The sequence below is a fragment of the Manihot esculenta genome, chromosome 1 (genome assembly GCF_001659605.2).
Source record: "Manihot esculenta cultivar AM560-2 chromosome 1, M.esculenta_v8, whole genome shotgun sequence".
Lineage (NCBI taxonomy): Eukaryota > Viridiplantae > Streptophyta > Magnoliopsida > Malpighiales > Euphorbiaceae > Manihot > Manihot esculenta.
In genome coordinates this window covers 37,114,577-37,139,784 of record NC_035161.2, presented here as the reverse complement: position 1 = coordinate 37,139,784, position 25,208 = coordinate 37,114,577, and the positions used below count along the sequence as shown (strand labels likewise).

The window sequence follows — 25,208 nt, the reverse complement described above, 5'->3', positions numbered from 1 at the left end:
TTAAGATTCGGACTAATACCAAAAAATATCCCATCTGTTTGCCAAGACTAATTTTAAATGTAGAAGGTCTGCTTCCTCTCGCAATAAAAATGGCAATGGCACGCGAAAGTGGACTTGTTGGAGCCAAATTCATATTCAAGGATAGGCCCTTAAGCATAATGATTAATAAAGTAGCAATTGCTATCATATCCCTTCCCAGTCCTCCCCCCTTTCCAAGCAAACTGTTTCACTTTTTACCTCGTCTTTGGCTGGGATATAGCACATTAGAAGTCTTACGCTCTCTCATCATACACATGCATTGGACATCCTTAGATCCCTTGGAGGCTTGCATCAGGGCTTGATTTTCATCAATTCAATTCACCTAAGCTGATCCTAATTTAACCAAATTGAGTATCAAAATGGAAATTATGTTTGGTTTTTATATCTCTAAGTTTAAAAAATCAATAATTATCACAGGATATAATCTCCAGCGAAAGAACACTCCATGAGATAATATGCTAAGAGCTTGGATGGTTCATAACTGCAGGGACAAAAATTGGACATCCAGAGGAAATTCGTCAGTACACACAATGGAATGTACCAAATTATTTAGAATGCAGACAAGGTTTCCTTATACATACATTTATTGATATTTACTTTGTAACAGCCCGCTTACCGGACCATCACCGGCACTAGGATCCAGATCGGCTTAAGGCCGCCGGGACCCGTAGTAAGCCTACTGTCAACTCTGTGTACCTGATAAATCCCATACATGATCACACTTAAACTTAAAACTGTTACTTACTCTTCTCTCTCTTTTTTTTTGTTTTCTTTCTTTCTTTGCTTGACTATCCTTTCTTTTCTTGAAACTTTTCTCATCAACTAAGCCTGGACTATGCATGCTCTGTCTGTATGCACTCGAAGAGTGATACCTGCTATGGTACCATACAGTAACTACAGAGATAGAAAGACTACCATGCACCAAGCCTAGCGCATCATAACAACATTATCTCAAACATACAATGATCATGTGCAAAGGGATAAACATACACTAGGGCCAAGCACAATTCTATAACTCAATACATAACTGGTTATTACATCCTTTCTATACATTACATAAACACTGTACTGTACATCATTATCATGTCCACTATTCTATACTAGTACATATGCGTTTACCCTTGCTTTCTCTTTCTCTTTCTCTTCTCTGAGGCCCTGAAAAATGGGGTTAGGGAGAGGGATGAGCTGCTAAAGCCCAGTGAGCGGAATCTATAAAAAAACACATTTAAAACATGCTATCATATGATGCATCACTGCACAAACATTTCACATCTCGGATTGGACATGATCCCAAAACTCCCTCTGTCAGTGCCCGGCCCCCAAAGGAGCTCACACAGGTCTTTCACTAACTACTCATGGTGCCCGACCCTATAAGGGCTCTCACAGGACTCATCCAAGGTAAATGCCCGGCCCCAAAGGAGCTCACACAGGACATACAATAATGACAGACTTATGGGCTATTGAGATCGCCTCGGTCCAATCCACATATACAAGTAATAATGCAATGCATCAACGTAGTGCATACTAATGCAAAGCATCCTACATAAACATGGCATTAATGATGCATGAATCATGCTAAAACAGTTCTTAACTTTTAAAATAAAGTTCTGTTCCACTCACCTCTGTCAACTGTTGGGCAGTCTCTGTAACTCTAACTCTGTGGGCCTCCTTGGTCTCTCGGGTCCGTACCTACACAGGTGGACTCAAATGAGGACCAAACTTACTTACACAAAACTCTTAATATCTCCCCAAAACCCCTCGAAAACATCATAAGCATGCATGACAAAATGGGCAAAGGAAGGCTGGTCAGGGCACTTTCGGCGGCTGGTTCGGCGGCCGAAACCTCCCTCCAGAGACGAAACTCATGCATGTTCGGCGGCACCTTCGGCGGCCGAAAGTCTCGTCCAGAGACGAAACTCATGCACTTTCGGCGGCCGAACTCCCTCTTTCGGCGGCCGAAAGTCTCTTTCTCACCCAAAAGCCTAGCTTTCGGGGGCAAGGTTTGGCAGCCGAAACTGCCTCCACAAGGGGTTCGGCGGCCGAACCTTGCTTCGGCGGCCGAACCTGGATTCTCCAGAAAGGCAGAATCCGAGCACAACTCATGCTCTCAGCCTCCAAAATCCTATCAAACACCCATAACATGCATACCAACACTTCTCAACTAACACACAACATATCTCATGCATATAGGGGCCTAAAAACTAGCTCAAACCCCAAAAACAACAACAAAACTCATACGAACTCATATGATTAACATATGCTCAAACTCATGCTTATACCCCAAAACATGCCATAAACCTCTCCAAAACTTCTAAAACTTGCTTTAAACATAAGGGGAGGTGAGGATCCATGCTTACCTCTTGAAGAACTAGAGGATTGATGATCCAAGCTTGGAGATGGGGGAAAACTCACTCAAAATCTCCAAGTACTCAACTTTGCTTCCTTTTGCTCAAAACTCTAAAACATAGCTCAAATCAAGTTAAAACATGCAAGATTTGAGAAAAACATGAGAAACACACCAAGGAGAGCTTGAACCTACCTTTGACCCAAAAACAGAGTGTTTAACACTCAAGTCTCGGGCAAAGGGGCTTTTGTGGTGGCCAACCGACTCTTCCTTCGGCGGCCTAACGTGCATGCAAAACCATGCAACTTTCGGCGGCCGAACTTCACCTTCGGCGGCCGAACCTGGCTTTTGTCCCCTTGGCCTTTTCATTTCAAAACTCAATGTTCTTAACTCAAAACATGCAAACATGATAAAAACACTTAAAAACATCTTAAAAACCTTTCTTATACCCTTAGGGCAAGCTCCGACATCCTCGAATCCCGACTTCCAACGGAAAATCCGCCGGAACGTAGGAATTCCGATACCGGGGTCTAGCCGGGTATTACATTCTCCCCCCCTTAAGAACATTCGTCCCCGAATGTTCCTCTCTAACGCAAAACAGAAGAAAAACATAACATAAAGCACATAAAGAACAAAAGAAGCTAACACTAACCTCAAAAGAGATGGGGGTACTGTTGGAGCATAGACTCCCGTGTCTCCCAGGTGCACTCTTCTATGTTATGGTGGTTCCAGAGGACTTTCACCATCGGGATCTCCTTGTTCCTTAGCTTTCTGATTTGGGTGTCAATGATCCGCACTGGTTGTTCTACATACGTGAGATCACCTAGGATCTCCACATCTGGTTCGCTGAGAACCTTATTCGGATCTGACACAAACTTCCTTAGCATCGAAACATGGAAGACTGGATGGATTCTTTCCATAGACATAGGCAAATCAAGCTTATACGACACATTTCCGACCTTCTGCAAAATCTCAAAAGGTCCAATGTACCGCGGAGCCAACTTACCTTTCCTCCCAAAACGAACCACCCCTTTCATTGGAGACACCTTCAACAAGACCAGATCCCCCTCCTCAAACTCTATGTGCTTTCTGCGAACGTCTGCATAGCTCTTCTGCCGACTAACAGCAGTCTTGAGCCTCTCTCTGATAATGGGCACCACCCTGTTCGTGATCTCTACTAACTCAGGCCCTGCTAGGGACCTTTCTCCAACCTCTTCCCAACAAACTGGTGACCTGCACTTCCTCCCATACAGAGCTTCATATGGGGCCATCCCTATGCTAGCATGATGACTATTGTTGTAGGCAAACTCCACTAAGGGTAGATGCTGCCTCCAAGATCCGCCAAAATCTAGCACACACATTCGAAGCATATCTTCTATGGTTTGGATGGTCCTCTCTGACTGTCCGTCAGTCTGTGGATGGAAAGCAGTGCTAAAGTCTAATCTTGTGCCCATAGCCTCTTGCAGACTTCGCCAAAACCTGGAGGTAAACTGGGGTCCTCTGTCAGACACTATAGAAACAGGAGCCCCATGCAACCTCACAACTTCCTCAAGATACACCTGCGCTAGCTTATCCACAGAGTAGCCACTCCTGACAGGAATGAAGTGAGCAGATTTAGTTAGTCTATCCACAATCACCCATATGGAGTCTAGTCTGTTGGACGTCGCCGGTAACCCCACTACAAAATCCATCGCTATGTTTTCCCATTTCCATTCTGGAATCGGCAGTGGGTTAAGCATTCCAGCCGGCTTCTGGTGCTCTAGCTTCACCCTTTGACATATCTCGCAGGCTGACACAAACTGTGCCACTTCTCTCTTCATTGCTGGCCACCAATAAACTTTCTTCAGATCTTGATACATCTTGGTGGCTCCAGGGTGAATGCTATATCTCGCATTATGAGCTTCTCTCATAATGTCTCCTTTCAAACTAATATCGTCTGGTACACATAGTCTATGCCCGTAGCGGAGAATCCCTTGGTCGTCGAATCTGAACTCTTCGCTCTTGCCTGACTGAACAGTCCTGGCAATCTTGACCAACACTGGATCCTCATGTTGTTTCTGAGCCACCTGCTCCAGAAACACGGGTGTAACTTTCATCTGTGCAATCAAAGCACCTGCACCAGTTAACTCTAACTGTAGCCCTTCCTCAACTAATCTGTAGAAGTCCTTCACCACCGGTCTCCTCTCTGCTGTAATGTGAGATAAACTGCCTAGTGATTCCCGGCTTAAGGCATCGGCTACAACATTTGCCTTTCCCGGATGATACTGGATTCTGCAATCATAATCACTAAGCAATTCCACCCACCGTCTCTGCCTCAAATTTAACTCTCTCTGACTCAGGATGTGCTGTAGGCTCTTATGATCTGTAAAGATCTCACATTTCACCCCATAGAGGTAATGCCTCCACATCTTGAGTGCAAAGATAACAGCTGCCATCTCAAGATCGTGTGTCGGATAGTTCAGCTCGTGCTTCTTCAGCTGTCTAGAAGCATAAGCGATTACTCTGTCATTCTGCATTAACACACAACCTAATCCCACTCGGGACGCATCACAGAACACTGTGAAGTCCTCATCACTAGTAGGCAGAGCTAACACCGGTGCTGAAGTTAATCTTCTCTTTAGCTCTTCGAAACTCTCTTCACATTGGTCAGACCATGTGAATCTCTGGTTCTTTCTGGTTAATCTGGTCATAGGAGCCGCTATCTTGGAGAAGTCCTGAACGAACCTCCTGTAGTAGCCTGCCAAACCCAAGAAACTCTTGACCTCTGTCACTGTGGTGGGTCTAGGCCAATTGGCTACAGCTTCTATCTTCTTGGGGTCCACTGCTATACCTTGATCTGACACTACATGCCCCAAGAATGAAATGCTCCTTAGCCAAAACTCACACTTGGAGAACTTGGCATATAAACCATGCTCTCTCAAGGTCTGCAGGACTATCCTCAGATGATGGGCATGCTCCTCTGCATTCCTGGAATACACCAAGATATCATCTATGAAGACAATAACAAAGTGATCCAGGTACTCTCTGAAAACTCTGTTCATGAGATCCATAAATGCTGCAGGGGCGTTAGTCAACCCGAACGGCATCACTAAGAACTCATAATGCCCATATCTGGTTCTGAAAGCTGTCTTAGGTACATCCTCTTCCCTGATTCTCAGCTGATGATAGCCCGATCTCAGATCTATCTTAGAAAAACAACCTGCTCCTGCTAGCTGGTCGAATAGATCATCGATCCTGGGTAGAGGATACTTATTCTTGGTAGTGACTTTGTTCAACTGCCTGTAGTCGATACAAAGTCTAAGGGATCCATCCTTTTTCTTGACAAATAACACGGGAGCACCCCAGGGTGAGGTACTCGGACGGATGAAACCCTTGTCTACCAACTCCTGTAGCTGCTCTTTCAACTCCTTAAGCTCTGCTGGTGCCATCCTGTAGGGAGGAATAGAGATCGGTCTGGTACCAGGCACTAACTCTATCTCGAACTCTATTTCCCTCACAGGTGGTAGTCCTGGAAGCTCATCTGGAAACACATCTGGGAACTCTCTGACTACGGGCACTGAACTGGGGTCCCTAACCTGACTGTCTAGCTCTCTCACATGAGCTAGATACCCCTGACATCCCCTCCTGAGCAACCTACGAGCCTGTAGGGCTGATATCAGACCTCTAGGCGTGCCCCTCCTGTCTCCTCTGAAGACAAACTCAGATCCATCCTCATCTCTGAACTTAACTACCTTGTCTCTACAATCCAAGGTAGCTCCATATGCAGATAGCCAATCCATCCCTAGAATGACGTCAAAATCTGTCAACTCTAGAACCACAAGGTCAGCTGGAAGGCATCTACCATCTATAAACACTGGACTATGTCGACAGACTGTCTCTGCCAACGATGGATCACATTTAGGGCCACTGACCCATAGGGGACACTCTAACCCAGACGTCATCAAACCCACTCTCTCTATGGCTCTGGGAGCAACAAAGGAATGCGAAGCACCAGGGTCTAACAAAGCATACACCTCAGAACACCCAATGAGAAGGTTACCTGACACCACGGTGTTAGAAGTGTTTGCCTCCTGCTGTGTCATCGTGAAAATCCGCGCCGGAGCTGACGGACCTCCACCTCTGGGACCTGCAGATGAAGAGGCTGACCCTCTCCCTCTGCCTCTGCCCTGCGTCATAACTGAAACTGGTGGCTGTGGCATGCTAGCTGGAGCTGTCTGCTGGGATGGTGCCGTGAAAGCTGCCTGAGGGCACTCACGAGCCATGTGTCCCTCCTGGCCGCACCTGTAACATCCTGTAATCCCAAAGCGACAAACTCCTCTGTGCGCTTTACCGCACCTACTACACACTGGAACCTCTGAACCTGAACTCATGCCACTGCCCAATCCCAGACCTGCTTTAATCTTGTTCCAGAACTTATTCTTCCTCGACTTCTGAGTGGAACCACTCCACTTCTTCCCACTGGAAGTTGCTGCACCCTGTGAAGAGGGATCTGACTTACCCCTACCTGGGGTCTTAGAACCTGAAGACTGTGCCGGCTGCTGTTTCACTGTACCCTGTATAATGGCACTAGCCTCCATCCTCCGTGCTAAATCCACCACGGTGTGGAAACTCTCCCTCTCGGCTGCATGGATCAAAGAGGAATACCTGGAATGCAGTTTCATAGCATACCTCCTGGCCTTTTTCTGTTCCGTATCATAGGCCTGTCCTGCATACCGCAGCAACTCTATAAACCTATCAGTAAACTCATCAATACTCATATCCTCTGTCTGCTTGAGCTGCTCAAACTCTATCAGCTTTAGCTCTTTCGAACTATCTGGGAATGCCCATCCGGCAAACTCATTAGCAAACTCCTCCCAAGACATGTTATCCAACCTAGGGTCCACATAGACGCCAAACCATTCCTTCGCCTTCTTACATTTTAAAGTGAACCCTGCCATCTGAATGGCTCTGGTATCATCTGCCCCTAGCTCATCTGCTATCATCTTGACTGCTTTAATGTACTCAAACGGATCATCTCCGGATTGATACTTAGGAGCATCTAACTTTAGGTAATCAGTCATCTTTACCTTGCTCCTCACAGATGGGCCAGGTTGAGGTGTTTGGACTGGGGCTTCTGGTTGTACCACTGGTGGTGGTGGTGGAGGTGCAGAACTTTCTGGTGTAGAGTATGCTGGACTGGGGTAAAAAGGCGAGGGTGGATACATGGGATATGGTGGATATGGGGGGTAATACGGTGGATAAGGCATATATGTGGGATATGGGTGAAAACTAGGATAATCCGATGTACCTCCCATCGAATATCCTGGGCCCTGTGGATAGGGCTGATAGTGGGGTGAATAACCATACCCCGAGGCCTGTCCGCCTCCCTGTGATGATCCCACATCCTCCTCTGTAGTGCCAACACCTAACCCTCCATCCCTTCTTGGATCCACATCCATCTCTTCCCTTGTATCACTAGATCTTCTTCTCTGTTCTGTCTCCCTCCTGCTTTCATCAAAAGACCTTCTAGGGTCCCTTGATGATCTTTCTCTGCCTGCCCTTTGGGACATAGCTCTTGGCAAAGCAGGGGGACGCCCTTCCATACCCTCATTCTCGGGCGGAGCTCCAGTCAATCTAGCTGATCGACGGGTTCCTCTCATCTTAGCTTCTGAAAACATAACATGAACTTTAGCATATGATCCATGTAAAAACATGAACCCTCAACTCATAGCATAGCATATCATAGCAAGCATTAAATGCACATGCATAAAATCATGGCATTACACATCAAGACAGGACTCAACATCCTATCCTAGTGGACATGATCTTCCTATTGTGCTTGCCCTCTAAAACAACCTCTTTCCGATGTGAGATATCTCTAATCCCTGAGCATCTTAGCTCAGCACACCGTACTCTAGAGGCCCTATGCTCTGATACCAATCTGTAACAGCCCGCTTACCGGACCATCACCGGCACTAGGATCCAGATCGGCTTAAGGCCGCCGGGACCCGTAGTAAGCCTACTGTCAACTCTGTGTACCTGATAAATCCCATACATGATCACACTTAAACTTAAAACTGTTACTTACTCTTCTCTCTCTTTTTTTTTGTTTTCTTTCTTTCTTTGCTTGACTATCCTTTCTTTTCTTGAAACTTTTCTCATCAACTAAGCCTGGACTATGCATGCTCTGTCTGTATGCACTCGAAGAGTGATACCTGCTATGGTACCATACAGTAACTACAGAGATAGAAAGACTACCATGCACCAAGCCTAGCGCATCATAACAACATTATCTCAAACATACAATGATCATGTGCAAAGGGATAAACATACACTAGGGCCAAGCACAATTCTATAACTCAATACATAACTGGTTATTACATCCTTTCTATACATTACATAAACACTGTACTGTACATCATTATCATGTCCACTATTCTATACTAGTACATATGCGTTTACCCTTGCTTTCTCTTTCTCTTTCTCTTCTCTGAGGCCCTGAAAAATGGGGTTAGGGAGAGGGATGAGCTGCTAAAGCCCAGTGAGCGGAATCTATAAAAAAACACATTTAAAACATGCTATCATATGATGCATCACTGCACAAACATTTCACATCTCGGATTGGACATGATCCCAAAACTCCCTCTGTCAGTGCCCGGCCCCCAAAGGAGCTCACACAGGTCTTTCACTAACTACTCATGGTGCCCGACCCTATAAGGGCTCTCACAGGACTCATCCAAGGTAAATGCCCGGCCCCAAAGGAGCTCACACAGGACATACAATAATGACAGACTTATGGGCTATTGAGATCGCCTCGGTCCAATCCACATATACAAGTAATAATGCAATGCATCAACGTAGTGCATACTAATGCAAAGCATCCTACATAAACATGGCATTAATGATGCATGAATCATGCTAAAACAGTTCTTAACTTTTAAAATAAAGTTCTGTTCCACTCACCTCTGTCAACTGTTGGGCAGTCTCTGTAACTCTAACTCTGTGGGCCTCCTTGGTCTCTCGGGTCCGTACCTACACAGGTGGACTCAAATGAGGACCAAACTTACTTACACAAAACTCTTAATATCTCCCCAAAACCCCTCGAAAACATCATAAGCATGCATGACAAAATGGGCAAAGGAAGGCTGGTCAGGGCACTTTCGGCGGCTGGTTCGGCGGCCGAAACCTCCCTCCAGAGACGAAACTCATGCATGTTCGGCGGCACCTTCGGCGGCCGAAAGTCTCGTCCAGAGACGAAACTCATGCACTTTCGGCGGCCGAACTCCCTCTTTCGGCGGCCGAAAGTCTCTTTCTCACCCAAAAGCCTAGCTTTCGGGGGCAAGGTTTGGCAGCCGAAACTGCCTCCACAAGGGGTTCGGCGGCCGAACCTTGCTTCGGCGGCCGAACCTGGATTCTCCAGAAAGGCAGAATCCGAGCACAACTCATGCTCTCAGCCTCCAAAATCCTATCAAACACCCATAACATGCATACCAACACTTCTCAACTAACACACAACATATCTCATGCATATAGGGGCCTAAAAACTAGCTCAAACCCCAAAAACAACAACAAAACTCATACGAACTCATATGATTAACATATGCTCAAACTCATGCTTATACCCCAAAACATGCCATAAACCTCTCCAAAACTTCTAAAACTTGCTTTAAACATAAGGGGAGGTGAGGATCCATGCTTACCTCTTGAAGAACTAGAGGATTGATGATCCAAGCTTGGAGATGGGGGAAAACTCACTCAAAATCTCCAAGTACTCAACTTTGCTTCCTTTTGCTCAAAACTCTAAAACATAGCTCAAATCAAGTTAAAACATGCAAGATTTGAGAAAAACATGAGAAACACACCAAGGAGAGCTTGAACCTACCTTTGACCCAAAAACAGAGTGTTTAACACTCAAGTCTCGGGCAAAGGGGCTTTTGTGGTGGCCAACCGACTCTTCCTTCGGCGGCCTAACGTGCATGCAAAACCATGCAACTTTCGGCGGCCGAACTTCACCTTCGGCGGCCGAACCTGGCTTTTGTCCCCTTGGCCTTTTCATTTCAAAACTCAATGTTCTTAACTCAAAACATGCAAACATGATAAAAACACTTAAAAACATCTTAAAAACCTTTCTTATACCCTTAGGGCAAGCTCCGACATCCTCGAATCCCGACTTCCAACGGAAAATCCGCCGGAACGTAGGAATTCCGATACCGGGGTCTAGCCGGGTATTACATACTTCACATTGACATCATTTGTACATTTTACATGAATAAAAAATTCTCCCAAAACATCATTCTTCTGGGCACCACTTAGCCTCTCTTCTTCCCTATCTGTCTCGTCTCTCTTCAAGAGCAATGAACACCACCCAAATGGATCACAAAATTTTAGCATAAAGACAATCCCTCTATGTTGACATATTGTCATCATTCATTCTCTTATTGAATGATACCCCATCTCTTAATCACTTGCAGTAATATCTCATTCCAGGTGTCTATAGGCCCGGGCAAGCACCAATGCACACAATCATTTTGCACGCGCTCGGTTACACCATTAGCAAATGGAAATGGATACATGTATGGTCCTGGGTGACCATCTGGCCTCAATAGCGATAATTTGGTCACATCTAATGCCTCAAATCTTATATTATCAAATTGCATAGCACTCAACTTTGCAGCTTCAACTTCTTCAATTTCAATTTTTCTCACCTCTGCATCCATTCCTTCAAGTGATTTCTCTCTCTCCTGATAAGGCTTCTTTTTTGGACAAGCACCAAACTTATCCCAATCCCCTTCAAAATGTGAAGGTGAGAAGGTTGTAAGAATTACTTCAATCCCATTGCCATTAAAACCGCTCCCTCTTCTCTGAATTACAGTCCTGAGTGTAGTTTTTAAAGCCTTTCTCAAGACATCATAAAATCCAATTTCAGTGTGATTAAGACCAGGACAGTAATGGCAACCCAGAATAGAATCACCCTCATAATACACTGCTGGATGTAGAAACCAATGCCCAATTGATAGCACAAGCAAGTCAAATCCATTCATATCAGCTACCCACCTCTCATTAACATGATCTAAATACAATTTGTTGTGATTTGATCCAGCATTTGATTTTTCCATACCTTTTACCAGAAAAGGAGACCAATACAAGGATATAGTGATATTATGAGAATCAAAATGCCATCTGCGAAACTTGTTATCCTCACCATCTCGATAAACAAGCTTAGGAGCAGAGGCAGTGGCTAGCATGCAAAGAAGTGACTCCAATTGGTTCCTTGCCATGGAATCACCAACAAATGCCAAATGTTTATTTCTAAGGAGTTGAAGAAATGTGTTGGAATCAAACCTTGGAAGCTTGCATTGCTTTGGTTGCCATCTCCAGTATAGGTAACCCATATCTGGCCTGCCATGGACGATGCAATTCTGGCCTTCCTTGATTGTACCGCAGGTTGTGGCATTGTACAAAGGGCCCCTATTGTCATGGACCCAGTCGCCGTTTGTGTAGTCACATGGAGTAGTTTCCGCATCTCCTGCAGTAGAAACTAATGTTCAACAAGTCTTTTTCGTGCCAAAAGGACACAAAACTTTAACCAGGAAATAAAACAAAGGAGTACAAATAATATTGTCAAGAGTAGAATGCATATACCTGAAGTATAAGGAGAAAGAGAGAAGGGAGAAGAGGAGATGAGAATGGGGTTGGAGTGAGGAAGAAGGCGAGGGTAGATGTACAAGCGAAAGAAAAGCAAAGGGATGATAACATAAAAGGTCCATGGAAGAAGCCTCCTGGTAAGAGAAGGATAAGAATGGTGGTGCTTGGAAGGACTCAAAGTGCCCATTCTTGGAATTTTATTTTTCTCCCTTGGTTTCCTGTCTAGGAGCATCAGAGACAGAGTTGCTGTGGTATTGGGCCGCAGCTAGTGCCTTCGAAGATGGCATGGGAGGAGCAGTCATGTGTGGACCGAAGGACGGGGAAAGAGAGAGAGAGAGAGTAGAGAAGGGGCGGGGGCCTGAGTTTTAGTGGGGTGAGTGACGTTGAGAAATGGGGCCGTGACTCTTTACTCTTGTCGTCTTCTATTCTCTACTCTGTTTCTACTGTTCTTGGAAATTAAATATTAATATTACTGTTCTTATTACTATTTTGATATTAAAATTTTAAAATTATTAACTATTTTTAAATAAATATAAAAACATTATAATTTTATTATAATAAAATATAAACCATATTAAAATTATTTAAAATTATATTAAAATTATACTGAAATTTAATTCTAAATCTGCTACATAAAAATTAAAGAATCGAAAATTTTATTTTGATTCTAATTATTAGTAAGAATTAAATCAAATCCGCAATTTTTTTTTAATCGAAGCCGTTGGTCGCTTTTGATGATACGAGACGGACTAATAATAAAATCATGCTATCGGCCCAGATGGGCTTGTTGAGCGTTTTGAGCAGCTAGCAGCTAAGCTCGATAATTCAAGTGTGGGCCTCATCTGGAAATCGTGTTATTTTTGTGAGTATGGGCCAGATCTGGCAGACCGAATCAAACCCTCCGAAACATTAAAACCCAAATAAAAATAAGAGGACATCGAATCAAGAGAGACGACAGCTATGGAAGGTAGCAACAGCGGTGAGGACTTTGCAGTGGGCTGCTTGCTCTCTATCAAAACCACTTTAGGCGACGAATTCGACGGCCAAGTCATTACCTTCGATCGCCCATCTAACATCCTCGTTCTTCATATCCTTCGTTTACTCCTTTTCTACTCATTAATATGTGCTTCTCTTTTGTATCTAACCCTAATTATCTGATTGCTTGGATTCCTTAACTATTTCGTTTTACAAGAGGGATCGAAACCTGGGCCAAGGAGAAACATAAGGTTCCTGAAAGCTAATTATATCAAGGAGTTTTCTTTTCTAGGTCAATCGGACGACCCACTTGATGTCAAGAAGTGTTATATCGATCTCCATAGTCTTCAAGCTAGAGAGGAATTGGCTTTAAGGTGATTTTGACAAGAAGTGCAAAACCCACTTGGGATTTGTTCTTTTTCCCCTCTCCTCTTCTTTTAGTATTTTTGGGTGTTTGGTAAATTAGACGGGTTTTTGTGGAGGTATATTGGATTTGCAGGCAGGCAGAAGCAGAAGCTGAGAGGATTGGAGTGGGTGTCACCGCTGAGGCACAGAGCATCTTTGATGCTTTGTCTAAGACGTACGTTCCTTACTTTGACCATGAAAACTGCTGGGCAGTGTGTTTTTTGTGCATTAAGCATCAATTTTGTTATTTAAGTAGTGAGATTGAGTTTTAACATATTGAACAAATTAACCAATCATCTACAATAGTTCAATGTCCTTTTCAGTTTAATAATCATGAACTCATAGATTACTGGCTCCTTATGTGGAAACAAAGGTCCTCGCTTGTTATTTATTTATTGTTATCAGGAATACTGATCATAGAAAATGTAGACTATTGTGATCCTAATCCAGTAATATGTTTTAGCATACTTTGTCAGGTGATCTACTCTGTGTTTCTTGCTATGCACTTTTCTGGTCTCTGTTTGTGCTTTTGCTCTTAGAACCATAGACCCTATTTTGCTAGGTGCATTTATTCAGATGTTGGTGAGGATAATAGTGATCTGTAGAATCTGTTTAACTGGAGATGATCTACACTCTACAGACTCTTTGAGTTTCATTACTGAACAAGGATGTCTTGTTCAATGTTATGTGAGGCACGCCTCAGAAGCGCGCCAGGTGGGCGCCGTGCCTGAGGCACACCAGGCAACTCGCCCGTGCCCTTCAAATTTGCCCTAGATTTTAAATTTTAGGACAATAGCTTCAGCAGCCAGCAGCAGCCACAGGAGAGAGAAGGAAAAAGAAGAGAAAAAAAAAAAAAAAAAAGAAGAGGAAGAAAAAGGAAGAGAAAAAGAGGGAGAAAAAATAAATCATCAAAACTTCAACATACCTATATTTCATCTCTTCAATTAATTCTCAACATATATATATTTTTTTTGAATTTATCTTTCTCCTTCCTTTCTTTATTCTCTCTCTTTTTCTTTCCTTCTCTTTCTCTTTCTTTACTCTTTCTCTCCCCATGGCTGTCATAGTGCTGGCATGCTGCTCTGCCATTGCCAACCAGCCTGCTGTGATTTGTGAATGTGGGTTGTGAATGTGATTTGTGATTGTGAAAAGTAGCAAACAAGTAAAGATTATATTGCATTTGATGTTTGGTACTTGATTTTATTGCATTTAGCTTTATGTTACTTGAATTTTAATGGATTTTTTATTTTTTATTTTTTTGCGCCTTGAGTTGCTCGGGTCCGCGCCTGCCCCTTGTATCTAGACTCCAAATCCCCTTTGCGCCTTGGTGCGCCTTGAGCCTTTCACAACTATGGTCTTGTTGAAGTAGAAATTCCTCAACTTGAGATGTTTGTGGTTAGTGTAAATGAATTGAAGGCATAATATAAGAGAAAAGCAGTTAGCATCACTGAACCTTTTAGAAGTTCACTCTGTTTTGTTTTTGGAATGGCTAGCTGATTTGGGTTGACTCAATTGGGGGTTTCTGTTTGTAAATTGAAGCAGAATCTCTAAACTGTTCAGCATTTGAACATGCATGGAGAAAAAGTAGAATAATGGCAAAAAGTTGATGAATTGAAACGGATTAAGCTGCAGGGCTTGGCAGCAGCTAAATATTGCAATACATGTTGTGATATTGGATAAAAAGAGTAGGAAAAATATGTGGCAGCTATAGTTATATTTATGTGATAGTACAATGAATTTAAAGGCCCTTTAGAGAAAGTGGATGATCTTGGACTTGGAGGTCACTGGTAACTGGATCAATGAGCTAAAATAGCGGAAGAACTTGGAAAAGATGATAAAGAAAAATAAGTAGAGGAGAAAGAGAAGTCTAACAGCTGCATTAAGGTTTTTGGAAATAATCAATCAATTAGGATCTATTACCAGAAGTCTATATACATGTGTGTACGTGTATGTATCCACATACCTGATAGGGTATGAATCCTAAAATATTTTAATTGTGAAAACCTGGTCTTGATTCAAAGAAAAAACATGAAGAACTTTCATAGATACACTTTCCAGTTCATGGAAGAAATTAGAACTATTTGTCCCTCCCTACAAATTCTTCTATAGATTAATTTATTAAGCCCAAAATATAATATCATTTAGCTCTAAACCAGTGGAGACTTGATCTGTAAAACTATATGATAATCTTATCCATAGCTCCAATTTTTATTTCATTCATGGTGGCTGAATCTTCTCCATTTAATGAAATTTTGGAGCCTAAATGCATGGACATACTATGTATACAACAATGAAATGTTCTTTGATTTATAACTCAACGTTTGGCGAGATATAACCAAAAACAGCATATTTCATTCTGAAACTTATTTTATTAGACAGCACACTGTTGAACTATGTCCATCATCCAGCCCTTATTTTCCCCATTAAAAAGGGAGAGATGCAAGTTCTTTCTCACACATGGAACTCAAAGCTTCTGAATAAGCTTTCATTCTGTAGTGTCATTTAATTTAAAATATGAAATTGGTTTTTGCTTTCTACAATTTCATATGTTAAAATAGTTCATAGGTTGTCACAGTTCTTAAAATCCAACTTATTGCATAAAACAGACTTCCAGTGCGCTGGGATAAGACTGTCATAGTGGTTATGAATGAAGTGCGAGTTAGCAGTCCATATCTCCCTGACTGTGTAAGTGGAGGAACTCCTGCCGCAAATGAAAGGGTGAAGAAAGTGGTAAGTCATTTATGAAATAATTTTTAATTCTCCAGAAGTTTGGAAATTTTAATTGTCTGCGTTGATCCTTTCCAGCTTGAGTTTGAGAGAAAGAGGTTGCAAGCTCGTGGTGCCAGTCAGTAACGTGTAGTAGGAATGCTACTGCTGTTGGGAAAGGGACCTTGAGGCTTTGGATATGTTGCTTGCTCCCAGTCCTAGTACAACCATAACTGAGAAAAACATATTTCCCATGTTGAGACAATTGCAAGTTATATTGATGAATATAGATTTCACCATAGAATTATTTATTGCTATTCCTTTATTTTGCTGCCTCTAGCATTTTCAATTTTTTCTATGTTGCTACTGGAGCTAAATTGATGGCAGGTTATACTGTTTGTTGTTGTTTCACTTTCATAATCTATTGTCATCTCCTCATAGATATGCTTAAATTTTGAATAAGCTCGCTACTTTACAATCAAAAAAGTACTTTCCTAATTGGCATTGTTGAGAGGTGCAACCAAATCTCTCTGAAATTATGTATAGTTTGTATGAAGCAAGTTGCATTTGGTGTTTTCCACTGTGAAAGATAGCACTTGTTCACATTATATTCTATCAACCTATATGCAGTTGCCACCTGTCTTATAGAGAATTAAGAATCAGCGGTCTCTCTCGCATAGATACACACCTGTGGTTGATAGTGAATCTAGTGATTTTTTTTAATAATATTTGGTCCTATAGGATGGTATAATTGTGATGCGGATTGAAGATAGAAGCAACTGAGTTGGAAAGCGTGATTAAGCTGTTGGATTCATTCTCTCATGTGCCTTCTAAGGTTTCTGTGGCAATATATGTCAGAGCAGAGCGTTTGTCTATGTGGTACTGGCTTGCCTAATGTCCATTGCCTGATGTCTAGAGGTGATGTATAGCATTAGCATTCTGAGGTGGGTGTGTGGACTAGGATTTGAGGATGGTTACTGCTTCATTCAACTAGTTGTATAATTGAATGATTGTTGCAATCATTGTTTTGTTACTCAAAATTTGGTTAATCACCATCCGTTGATGGTCTCAACAGAAAAAAGCATCAAGTACCATGAAATCTAACACGTGGGCGTTCTTAGCCAATAAATTCTCAGTGGATGGTTGCGGGCTAGTTGATTTTGTACGAGGATGGGGAATGGGGATTAAGTGTCCCATTGTTCTGCTGAATCGTGATCCTGGAATAGGATAAAGTTTATTCTTGCTTTTTAAAAAGCTTTACGCAAGCAGCAGCTTTGGATACTTTTACAGCTTAACCTGATAATTCTGGACGTTACAATGCAGCCGGAAAAAGCTTCCCATGTGATCTTTACAGTTAAAAAGTGAATAAATGCCAAGGATGATTTATTATGAGCATTATTTAAATTTTAGGATTGATATTACTAAATCAACTAACTAACTACTGTTTAATAATTCAAAAAAAAAAAACAAAAACCCAAGGTTCTTTTTTTTTTTTTCCTATGTCAAATTAGAGTTTTAAATCTAAAAGAATCTGATGGACACATAAATAGAATTTGATTGTTAACTTTCAGCTTCCATAATTAATGAAACTTGCAAACGAAATTATATTTAAAACAAGTGAATAATGAATACAATTTTATGCACGAATGAAAATTAAAAGAAACAGCTGAAGAGGAAGAAGAAGAAGTAGCTAGAAAGGTCTTGTTGATGCTAGAAAACGCCAAAATAAAGGATTTAAGTATAGGAATAATGCATAGAGGAAAGGAATTTGTGTGCATGGGCATGACCCCTCTTTTTCAAACAATGCTTTTTCCCTTTATTCTTTTTTAAAAGTTAATTAATATTAATAAGATCTTCCCATTCATTAATTCTTGTGGACCAGCGAATCAAACCTTTCAATTTTCATATATAGTTTGTCCAATGTTGGAGTCTGGTTTAAGTACATTTCATCAGACGAAGCCATCCCAAATCCAAAGCTACCAAAATAAAATTATTACTCTGTGCTTCTGATTTTTCATTTCTTTCTCAAATGAATTCTTTTTTTTTTTTTTTAAATTACACATAAGATTTCAAATGAGCTGTAGACCCGGAAAAAAAGTAATAAAGGTTTCTACTTTGTAATTAGAAAATTGTGGTTTGTTAACTGTATGCCACATTCCACAACACTCAGTTTACACGGGTCGGCTGCTGCTGCTGTTTTTTTTTTTTTTTTTTTTTTTTTTTTTGTTGTTGTTGTCATACTCTTTACCCCTGAGTTGGATTTTTACCTATTTCTTTTTAAAGCGTTGATGCTGTTATCTTTTAGTAACTAGAAAAAAAAAAAAAAAAACTTATTTTATTTCATTGATAATTATATTTCGAATTTTGCAATTAACTGCATCACAAGGCGAAGTGAATTTCAAAATTTTTAAATATAATTAATGTACTAAAGAAAATATATCGAACGAAGTTTGTAGATTTTTAAAATGTAAGAGCGTATGTCACATTTTTAAAATGTACTCTATAATTTCTTAGTAAATGCATAATTTTAAGTCCGTAATAAATATGTTAGAATGTATTGGAAGGTTCAGGTTTAATTTCTACCCATCCCAATTTCCAATTCCCTTTATAACTCTGGGGGAAAAAAATTCTTAATAAATAATGAGAAAAGTGATCTGATTTTTTACATTTTTAAGTTACACGTCTTTGATAACCAAGTAATCCTTGAATCATGCTCTGTTATTATAGAAGAAAAGTCAAGCTTAAGACTCTAACAACACAAAGTATAGCTACCATATACAAGGATTTAATGAATTGTTGTTTAGAATCAGTAGCTGAGCCTGAGTGATCACTGATCAGCAGTACTTTTGCCGTTAAAGATTCAAATTCTATAGAGATAGAAAAGAAAAAAAAATATGCCAAAACAGGACATGCATGGGTGCAGTTTTTTAAGTCCCAAGAGATGTGGTTTGGTTTTTACAAGATGTGAACAGCTCAGTAGGAAGAGTCAAGCGAAACCCAGAAGCTAAGGAAACACGACAGAGTGTGCGACAGACAAAGAGGAGATTGCTTGTGTATACGTTTGACAATACTTCAAAAAGAAAAGGACTCATCACTTCTACAAAATCCGCTCGCAGCAATATCAAAAACCCTCGCCTTTTACTTCGTTTTCAAGAAAGAAATGGTTGCTTTTTGAATTTTCTTGTCACTATAACTTAACCCAGAAAGCAAGTACAAAATTTCGCCAACTTTCTTCTGTAATTCCAGTTTAATACCGTTAATTGTGTTTGTAAATCGGTATTAACAATTCTTTCTTTAATCGAAAAGACCAATGGGATATATCGGGAGTAACAACAAGATGGGTAAAGGTGATGGTGGAGAGGAACTTTTACGCAAGCAGCAAGCTTTATCTTTACGTGATTGAGGAAAAGAGAGTAGACCCACACTAGCAAAATAGTTTAAATTAAATTTTTTTACAAAAAAAATTGCAAAGGAATGCAAGTAAGGTAGATTCTTTTGGGTGAGAGAGATGTTTGGTTTCTTTCTGGCTTTCTGATGCTCTTCTCTCTCTCTCCTTTTGCTTTTCTCTGCCACTTCATACTCGCTTTTTGTGTTGCTCTCCAAGTGGGTGTCTTTTTTTTTTGGGCTCTAAAACAAGCCTATTAAGCTTCATTTTGCATCTCTTGAGACTTGAGTTGTTCATTGTGTTTGGGTGCAGTTCAAAGTGTAGAATATTGTGTTTTTCACTGCTGCGCCAGCCTTTTGGTTCTGCTTCTCAGCTCTGTGCTTGTTTTCGCTGCCATTTTTGTTCTTGCTCTTTTTTTTGTTTATGAGTCTTATCAGTTGATACGCCTTTGCGTAGGGTTTAACTAAACTGCTTCTCTAGGCGTTTGTGTGTAGGACGGTGGTAATTTTTTTTTTCTTTTTTTCTTTTGGAAACTGTGACATCTGGTTTTTATTAGTTATTTGGTGTTGGGTTTCTTGAAAGATATGGGATCCGAGTTCTGAATTGAGATTTGGGCTTTCTAGTGTGCAAGGAGTAAGTCGTAAGAGGAATTTCTAAGGAAGAGGAGAAAGCTGTGGGGAGAAAGCTGTGGGAAGAAAGCGTAACACAGAGAAAGAGAGAAGATGGCAGGAGGTGGAGGAGGAGCCGCGCCGCCGCCAAAACAGGAAGAGTTGCAGCCACATCCAGCGAAGGATCAACTGCCTAACATTGCTTACTGCATTACGAGTCCTCCTCCTTGGCGTTAGTTTCTCATTTCCTCTCTCATTTTTTTTTTCCGTTGTAGTTCCTCGTCCTTGATGCTTCCGTTATTGGACGAAAATATATTATTTTCTGGTTAGTCCTTAAGCATGGAATAATCGAAGTGTTTTAGTCTTGATAATCATGATTCATAAGTCATTTTGCTCTATTTGTGTATAAATCCCCTGTTTTTTCTTTCTTTTTTTCCAGCTCGAATTTGTGCTGTATATTAAAATGTAATATGGCGTTGTTCCCATCCTCCGAAAACAATATGACGTTACTCCCAATTTGCTTCATTTAATTTACTCACTGTTTGCGCGAAACGAGTTTCCATTTGCATCAGATATTTTCAAATAGAATGCACTTTTTTTGTCGTTCTGATCTTTTTACTATGTCAGTTTCTACTGTTTCATATTTTATCCATTTTGCATTGGACGTTACTATTTGATCATTTGGAATTCCCATTTTTCTTTTGCTTGCTTTTCCATTTGTTGCAGTGGTTTTAATGAAATCTATTTGGAAGTATATTTGTTTTGCAGTCCAAGCTGCATTTCATTCTTGATTTGAAAAGTATCTAATGAATTATGAGTTCAACACACTTACTTACAAACCTCGTGTAGTGAATAGTTTTCATTTCCCATCTCATGGAAAACCCTTTTGGCTCCGCTTAGCCCTATCTCCCTCTAGGGGTATTTTAGTGATAGGTTCTATAGGAACCTGACGATCCTATTTGGTCAAATACCTAGAGACAAACTCCTATTTTCCTTTAATTACCGTATTTCTTAACAAGTTTCTGAATAACAAGCCTAAGGGTTTTCTTATTGATGATAGTGACAATATTGATGATTTTGGGGAATTTCTGAAATGCAGCTGAGGCAATTCTGCTTGGTTTCCAACACTACTTGGTGATGCTTGGGACAACAGTGCTCATACCCACTACTTTAGTTCCCCAAATGGGAGGAGGAAATGTAAGCTTTACTGGCCAAACTTCCTACCCAGCAATGTTCCTCCTTATTTTGCTTATATTGTTCTTTTGCTTATTTATATGAACTCTGTTTTAGGAAGAAAAAGCAAAGATGATTCAAACTTTGCAATTTGTGGCTGGATTGAATACGTTGTTCCAAACAATGTTTGGTACTTGCCTACCTGCAGTAATTGGAGGCTCTTTTACCTATTTGCCAACCACCATTTCAATTGTTTTGGCTGGTCGATATAGTGACATTTTGAGTCCCCAGGAGGTTGCTTCAACTGGAACTTTTATCATTTGGATGTTCCTTTATTGTTTATAAGATCAAGTATGATATGATACTGATTCAGCTTTCTAAAATGAACATACAGAAATTTGAGAAGATAATGCGTGGAATTCAAGGTTCACTTATTGTGGCCTCAACTCTACAAATTGTTGTTGGCTTCAGTGGCCTTTGGCGTAATGTTGCAAGGTTAATTGTTTTTATATTACTTAGATAGCTTTTTGGTTCTGATTTTCTTTATTTTTGTTTAAGTTTATGGTTGTGATCTCCAGCCCCTATGTGTTGATCAATTCTTGAATTTTGCATGGGTTTTCTGTACTTGATTACCAACCTTATTTCCACCACTTCTGCGTTGGTCAGTTCCGCTGCATGTAGAAATTGTAGACGCTCTTTCAGGGTCTCCTCTCTTATATATTTGTTTGTCTTTGGTTCTGATGTGAATTCCAGTTCATATTTAGCCTTTTGTCAGATTTCTATAGCTAGGAATTTTAGTCATGTTTTTGCAATATTGAAGAATCTGCTTAAATTACTGTTAACCAATTTATGCTTGTTTATACTTTGCCAGGTTCTTGAGTCCATTAGCGGCTGTTCCTTTGGTCGCTTTATCTGGTTTTGGGCTCTATGAATTTGGTTTTCCTCTGGTATGTATATGGCATTCCCTTCTGAATTGTTTTTGTGTGACTATTTATAGATGAAAGATGAAAGTTTAGCTCTTAATCCCCCACCCCCATCTGTACTATTCATTATTGACGTTGGCTTTGTTATTTCTAGCTTGCAAAATGTGTGGAGATTGGACTGCCACAGATCATCTTTCTAGTTATTTTCTCACAGGTATAATGGAATATTGTATTGCATATTTTTCTCTCTTCTTTTGCTTTATGGGGCACTAGAGCTAATGTCAACAGGTTTTATCTTAGATAAAAGTTCTGTAAATAAAGTAACCTTGATGAGTTCTTGCAGTATCTACCTCATTTGATACCGGGAGAAAGAGCTGTATTTGATCGCTTTGCCGTAATATTCTCAGTGATTATTGTGTGGATTTATGCTCATCTCCTTACTGTTGGTGGGGCATACAAGAATTCTGGACCAAAAACTCAAATAAGCTGTCGAACTGATCGTGCAGGGATTATAAGTGGTGCCCCATGGTAAGATGCTTGAATATCCTTCTACTGACACCTAGCTGATGAGATCTTGACATTGTATATGGATAACTAATGTTTATTGTTGCTTGGAGTGACTACCTAAGTAAGTACTCTGCTAATAGTTACCTAGAAGTATAGTGCTGATATATTCTGTTGATGGGTTTACTTTATGATGTTGGTTGCTTTCTTATTTACATTTATAAGAAATTCGACGCCGTGAATTTCATTTTTTGTTGCATACTGATCTTCATTTGTTTTGTTAACACTTTTATATAGGATAAGAGTTCCATATCCTTTCCAATGGGGAGCTCCCACATTTGATGCTGGAGAGGCCTTTGCAATGATGACCGCATCATTTGTTTCCCTTGTAGAGGTTTGGTTACTTGTGCTTATTAATTTTAGATGTATTAATAAACTTGGTGCGGTTACTATTGCATTTAGTGGGAATATCTTCTACAACTTGAGCTCATAGTTGTGGAAATAGGATTTTGTACCGCATGGTGAACTTGGTTTCTATAATCTTCTATAAACTTAATCAATATCTAGAATCTTTTACTGTTATTATCTTTTTCGTTGTTCTGGACATACAAATTCCATCTTTCTAATACTTCATAACATAAGAACGTTTGATTGAACTCATTATATTTATTCATGACCTGCTGCTGTTTTGTTTGAACTCCTTATATTTAGTCACAATCCACTGAAAATTACTTTTGCCTCTTTCTATGATTAACAGTCAACTGGCGTTTTCATTGCTGTGTCAAGATACGCAAGTGCCACTCCATTGCCACCTTCCATACTTAGCCGTGGTGTTGGTTGGCAGGTAGAAGTTTTTCTGATTGCACATCTTTTTCTCTGGTTTTGGTGCCTTTCTGCTCACTGCACACATGCTCAGAGATAAGGTGGATAAAATTGGATGTCAAATTTAATTTCTACAGAAGTCAACAAATGCATAAATCCTACAAAAACAATAAATATTTTTTATTCCCCTTTCGGTTACCTGCATGTATCATGTAATGTAGCTGGAAATAGGATGTGGTTGGATTTGTTTTGGCTAAAAGTTGTGCAATTTCTTTTATTGCAATTTTGATACACTGTTTGACCAAATTTTCTTTTATCCTCTTCTCAGGGAGTAGGAATTCTCTTCTCTGGGATATTTGGAACTGGGAGTGGATCAGCAGTATCTGTGTAAGATTCTTATGTAATATATTCTTTTACTTACAAACATCGACACATATTCTTCTTCTCTGACCAAATTGTCTTATGATTTTATTCTTCAAATTGGCATTAAAACTTAATTGGTTTGACTGCAGGGAAAATGCTGGTTTGTTGGCACTGACGCGTGTTGGAAGCCGAAGGGTTGTCCAAATATCAGCAGGGTTTATGATTTTCTTTTCCATTCTTGGTGAGTAAAATAGTTAATTCTCTCTGCCATCCTCTATTATATGTGCATATAGATATGGTTCTCAGTTGTAATGCTTGGTTATCCAGGCAAATTTGGTGCTGTCTTTGCTTCAATTCCGGCTCCAATTGTTGCAGCTCTATATTGCCTTTTCTTTGCATATGTTGGTGTGTCCTCTTAAACTTTAAAATCTTTTATTGTCATGATTCAATGCAAGGTTAGGCGATTCATTTTTTTCCCCTTTTTCCAATTACACGAGCAGGTTCAGGAGGTCTAAGTTTCCTTCAGTTCTGTAACTTAAACAGCTTCAGGACAAAGTTTATTCTTGGATTCTCTGTTTTCATGGGCTTATCAGTACCACAATACTTCAACGAGTACACAGCAATTAATGGTTATGGCCCAGTCCACACTGGAGCAAGATGGGTAACTGAAAATGCCTTAACTATCAGCAATAAACCTTTTGGAACATCGTTTTGTTCCTTGGGAACTCACAATTTTGCATATTATTGCAGTTCAACGACATGATAAATGTGCCATTTTCATCAGAACCTTTTGTTGCTGGCATATTGGCATTCTTCCTGGATATTACATTGCACCAGAAAGACAATGCAACAAAGAAGGACAGAGGTATGCATTGGTGGGACAGGTTCCGATCATTCAAGACGGACACGAGAAGCGAAGAGTTCTATTCTCTTCCTTTCAATCTGAACAAGTTCTTCCCATCTGTGTGATGTTGGAACACGTAACTCTTCGTGGTTTGCTTAGGTTTTGCCCCCATCTATCTCATTAAGGGCACTGCATCATAACATGATCTTTTTTCTGCTCTTTTGCCCGCTGTAGCCATATCTAAGAGAGCAAGAACTTGGTGGTACAAGTGTATAATCTTTCCAAAATACTTTATTCTAACTATCATTTTTCTTCACATGGATGTCTGATAGTTGAAAGTCGTAGTGAATTAGTATAAAAAGCAAAGTTCCTTTTTTTCTAGTAACATTCATTAAAATTTCATTGCCATCTGCGTATGTCTTAACTCTAATAAAAAAAACTCATGCTTTACCAAATAATATTAGATTGATTTTGTGAGGTGATTAAAAAATCT

At 40.4% G+C, this 25,208-nt stretch overlaps 3 protein-coding genes across 7 annotated transcripts; 2 read left to right on the top strand and 1 right to left on the bottom strand.

Annotated features, from left to right (window-relative positions):
• Positions 1 to 561: 561 nt before the first annotated feature.
• LOC110610356 (protein ALTERED XYLOGLUCAN 4) lies at positions 562 to 12,385 on the bottom strand. The gene is made up of 3 exons (XM_021750241.2): positions 12,005 to 12,385; positions 10,599 to 11,888; positions 562 to 636 (listed from the first exon to the last, which is right to left on the bottom strand). The coding sequence occupies exons 1-2, from the start codon at positions 12,237 to 12,239 to the stop codon at positions 10,798 to 10,800; spliced, it is 1,326 nt and encodes a 441-aa protein (XP_021605933.1). The 5' UTR covers positions 12,240 to 12,385; the 3' UTR covers positions 562 to 636; positions 10,599 to 10,797.
• A 555-nt stretch (positions 12,386 to 12,940) lies between these two features.
• On the top strand, positions 12,941 to 16,545 carry LOC110610384 (protein LSM12 homolog). Its single transcript, XM_021750294.2, has 5 exons — positions 12,941 to 13,094; positions 13,197 to 13,356; positions 13,482 to 13,562; positions 15,994 to 16,117; positions 16,193 to 16,545. Exons 1-5 carry the CDS (start codon positions 12,968 to 12,970, stop codon positions 16,238 to 16,240), a joined length of 540 nt encoding a protein of 179 aa, XP_021605986.1. The 5' UTR covers positions 12,941 to 12,967; the 3' UTR covers positions 16,241 to 16,545.
• A 2,895-nt stretch (positions 16,546 to 19,440) lies between these two features.
• On the top strand, positions 19,441 to 25,101 carry LOC110610306 (nucleobase-ascorbate transporter 7). 5 transcript variants are annotated; one of them, XM_021750176.2, is made up of 16 exons: positions 19,732 to 19,837; positions 19,935 to 19,979; positions 20,102 to 20,318; positions 21,186 to 21,283; positions 21,377 to 21,553; positions 21,654 to 21,754; positions 22,131 to 22,206; positions 22,337 to 22,396; positions 22,526 to 22,710; positions 22,984 to 23,080; positions 23,444 to 23,530; positions 23,837 to 23,895; positions 24,021 to 24,112; positions 24,199 to 24,276; positions 24,372 to 24,532; positions 24,622 to 25,101. In XM_021750176.2, the coding sequence occupies exons 3-16, from the start codon at positions 20,201 to 20,203 to the stop codon at positions 24,838 to 24,840; spliced, it is 1,608 nt and encodes a 535-aa protein (XP_021605868.1). In that variant the 5' UTR covers positions 19,732 to 19,837; positions 19,935 to 19,979; positions 20,102 to 20,200; the 3' UTR covers positions 24,841 to 25,101. The 5 variants fall into 5 exon arrangements, with proteins under 5 accessions (XP_043816650.1, XP_043816653.1, XP_021605873.1 ...); XM_043960715.1 differs by lacking the exons at positions 19,732 to 19,837; positions 19,935 to 19,979 and adding an exon at positions 19,441 to 19,578; XM_043960718.1 differs by lacking the exons at positions 19,732 to 19,837; positions 19,935 to 19,979 and adding an exon at positions 19,558 to 19,573.
• Positions 25,102 to 25,208: the final 107 nt, after the last annotated feature.

Bases quoted from the DNA above. Each gene is read 5' to 3' on its own strand.
- LOC110610384 (XM_021750294.2), top strand. From the start codon at position 12,968: ATGGAAGGTAGCAACAGCGGTGAGGACTTTGCAGTGGGCTGCTTGCTC. The intron at 13,095-13,196 runs ATATCCTTCGTT...ATTTCGTTTTAC, and splicing joins ATCTAACATCCTCGTTCTTC to AAGAGGGATCGAAACCTGGG. The intron at 13,563-15,993 runs GTACGTTCCTTA...TGCATAAAACAG, and splicing joins TTTGATGCTTTGTCTAAGAC to ACTTCCAGTGCGCTGGGATA.
- LOC110610306 (XM_043960715.1), top strand. From the start codon at position 20,201: ATGGCAGGAGGTGGAGGAGGAGCCGCGCCGCCGCCAAAACAGGAAGAG. The intron at 22,207-22,336 runs GTATGTATATGG...TGTTATTTCTAG, and splicing joins ATGAATTTGGTTTTCCTCTG to CTTGCAAAATGTGTGGAGAT. The intron at 23,896-24,020 runs GTAAGATTCTTA...GTTTGACTGCAG, and splicing joins AGTGGATCAGCAGTATCTGT to GGAAAATGCTGGTTTGTTGG.
- LOC110610356 (XM_021750241.2), bottom strand. From the start codon at position 12,239: ATGCTCCTAGACAGGAAACCAAGGGAGAAAAATAAAATTCCAAGAATG. The intron at 11,889-12,004 runs GTATATGCATTC...TTTCTACTGCAG, and splicing joins TCTTTCTCCTTATACTTCAG to GAGATGCGGAAACTACTCCA.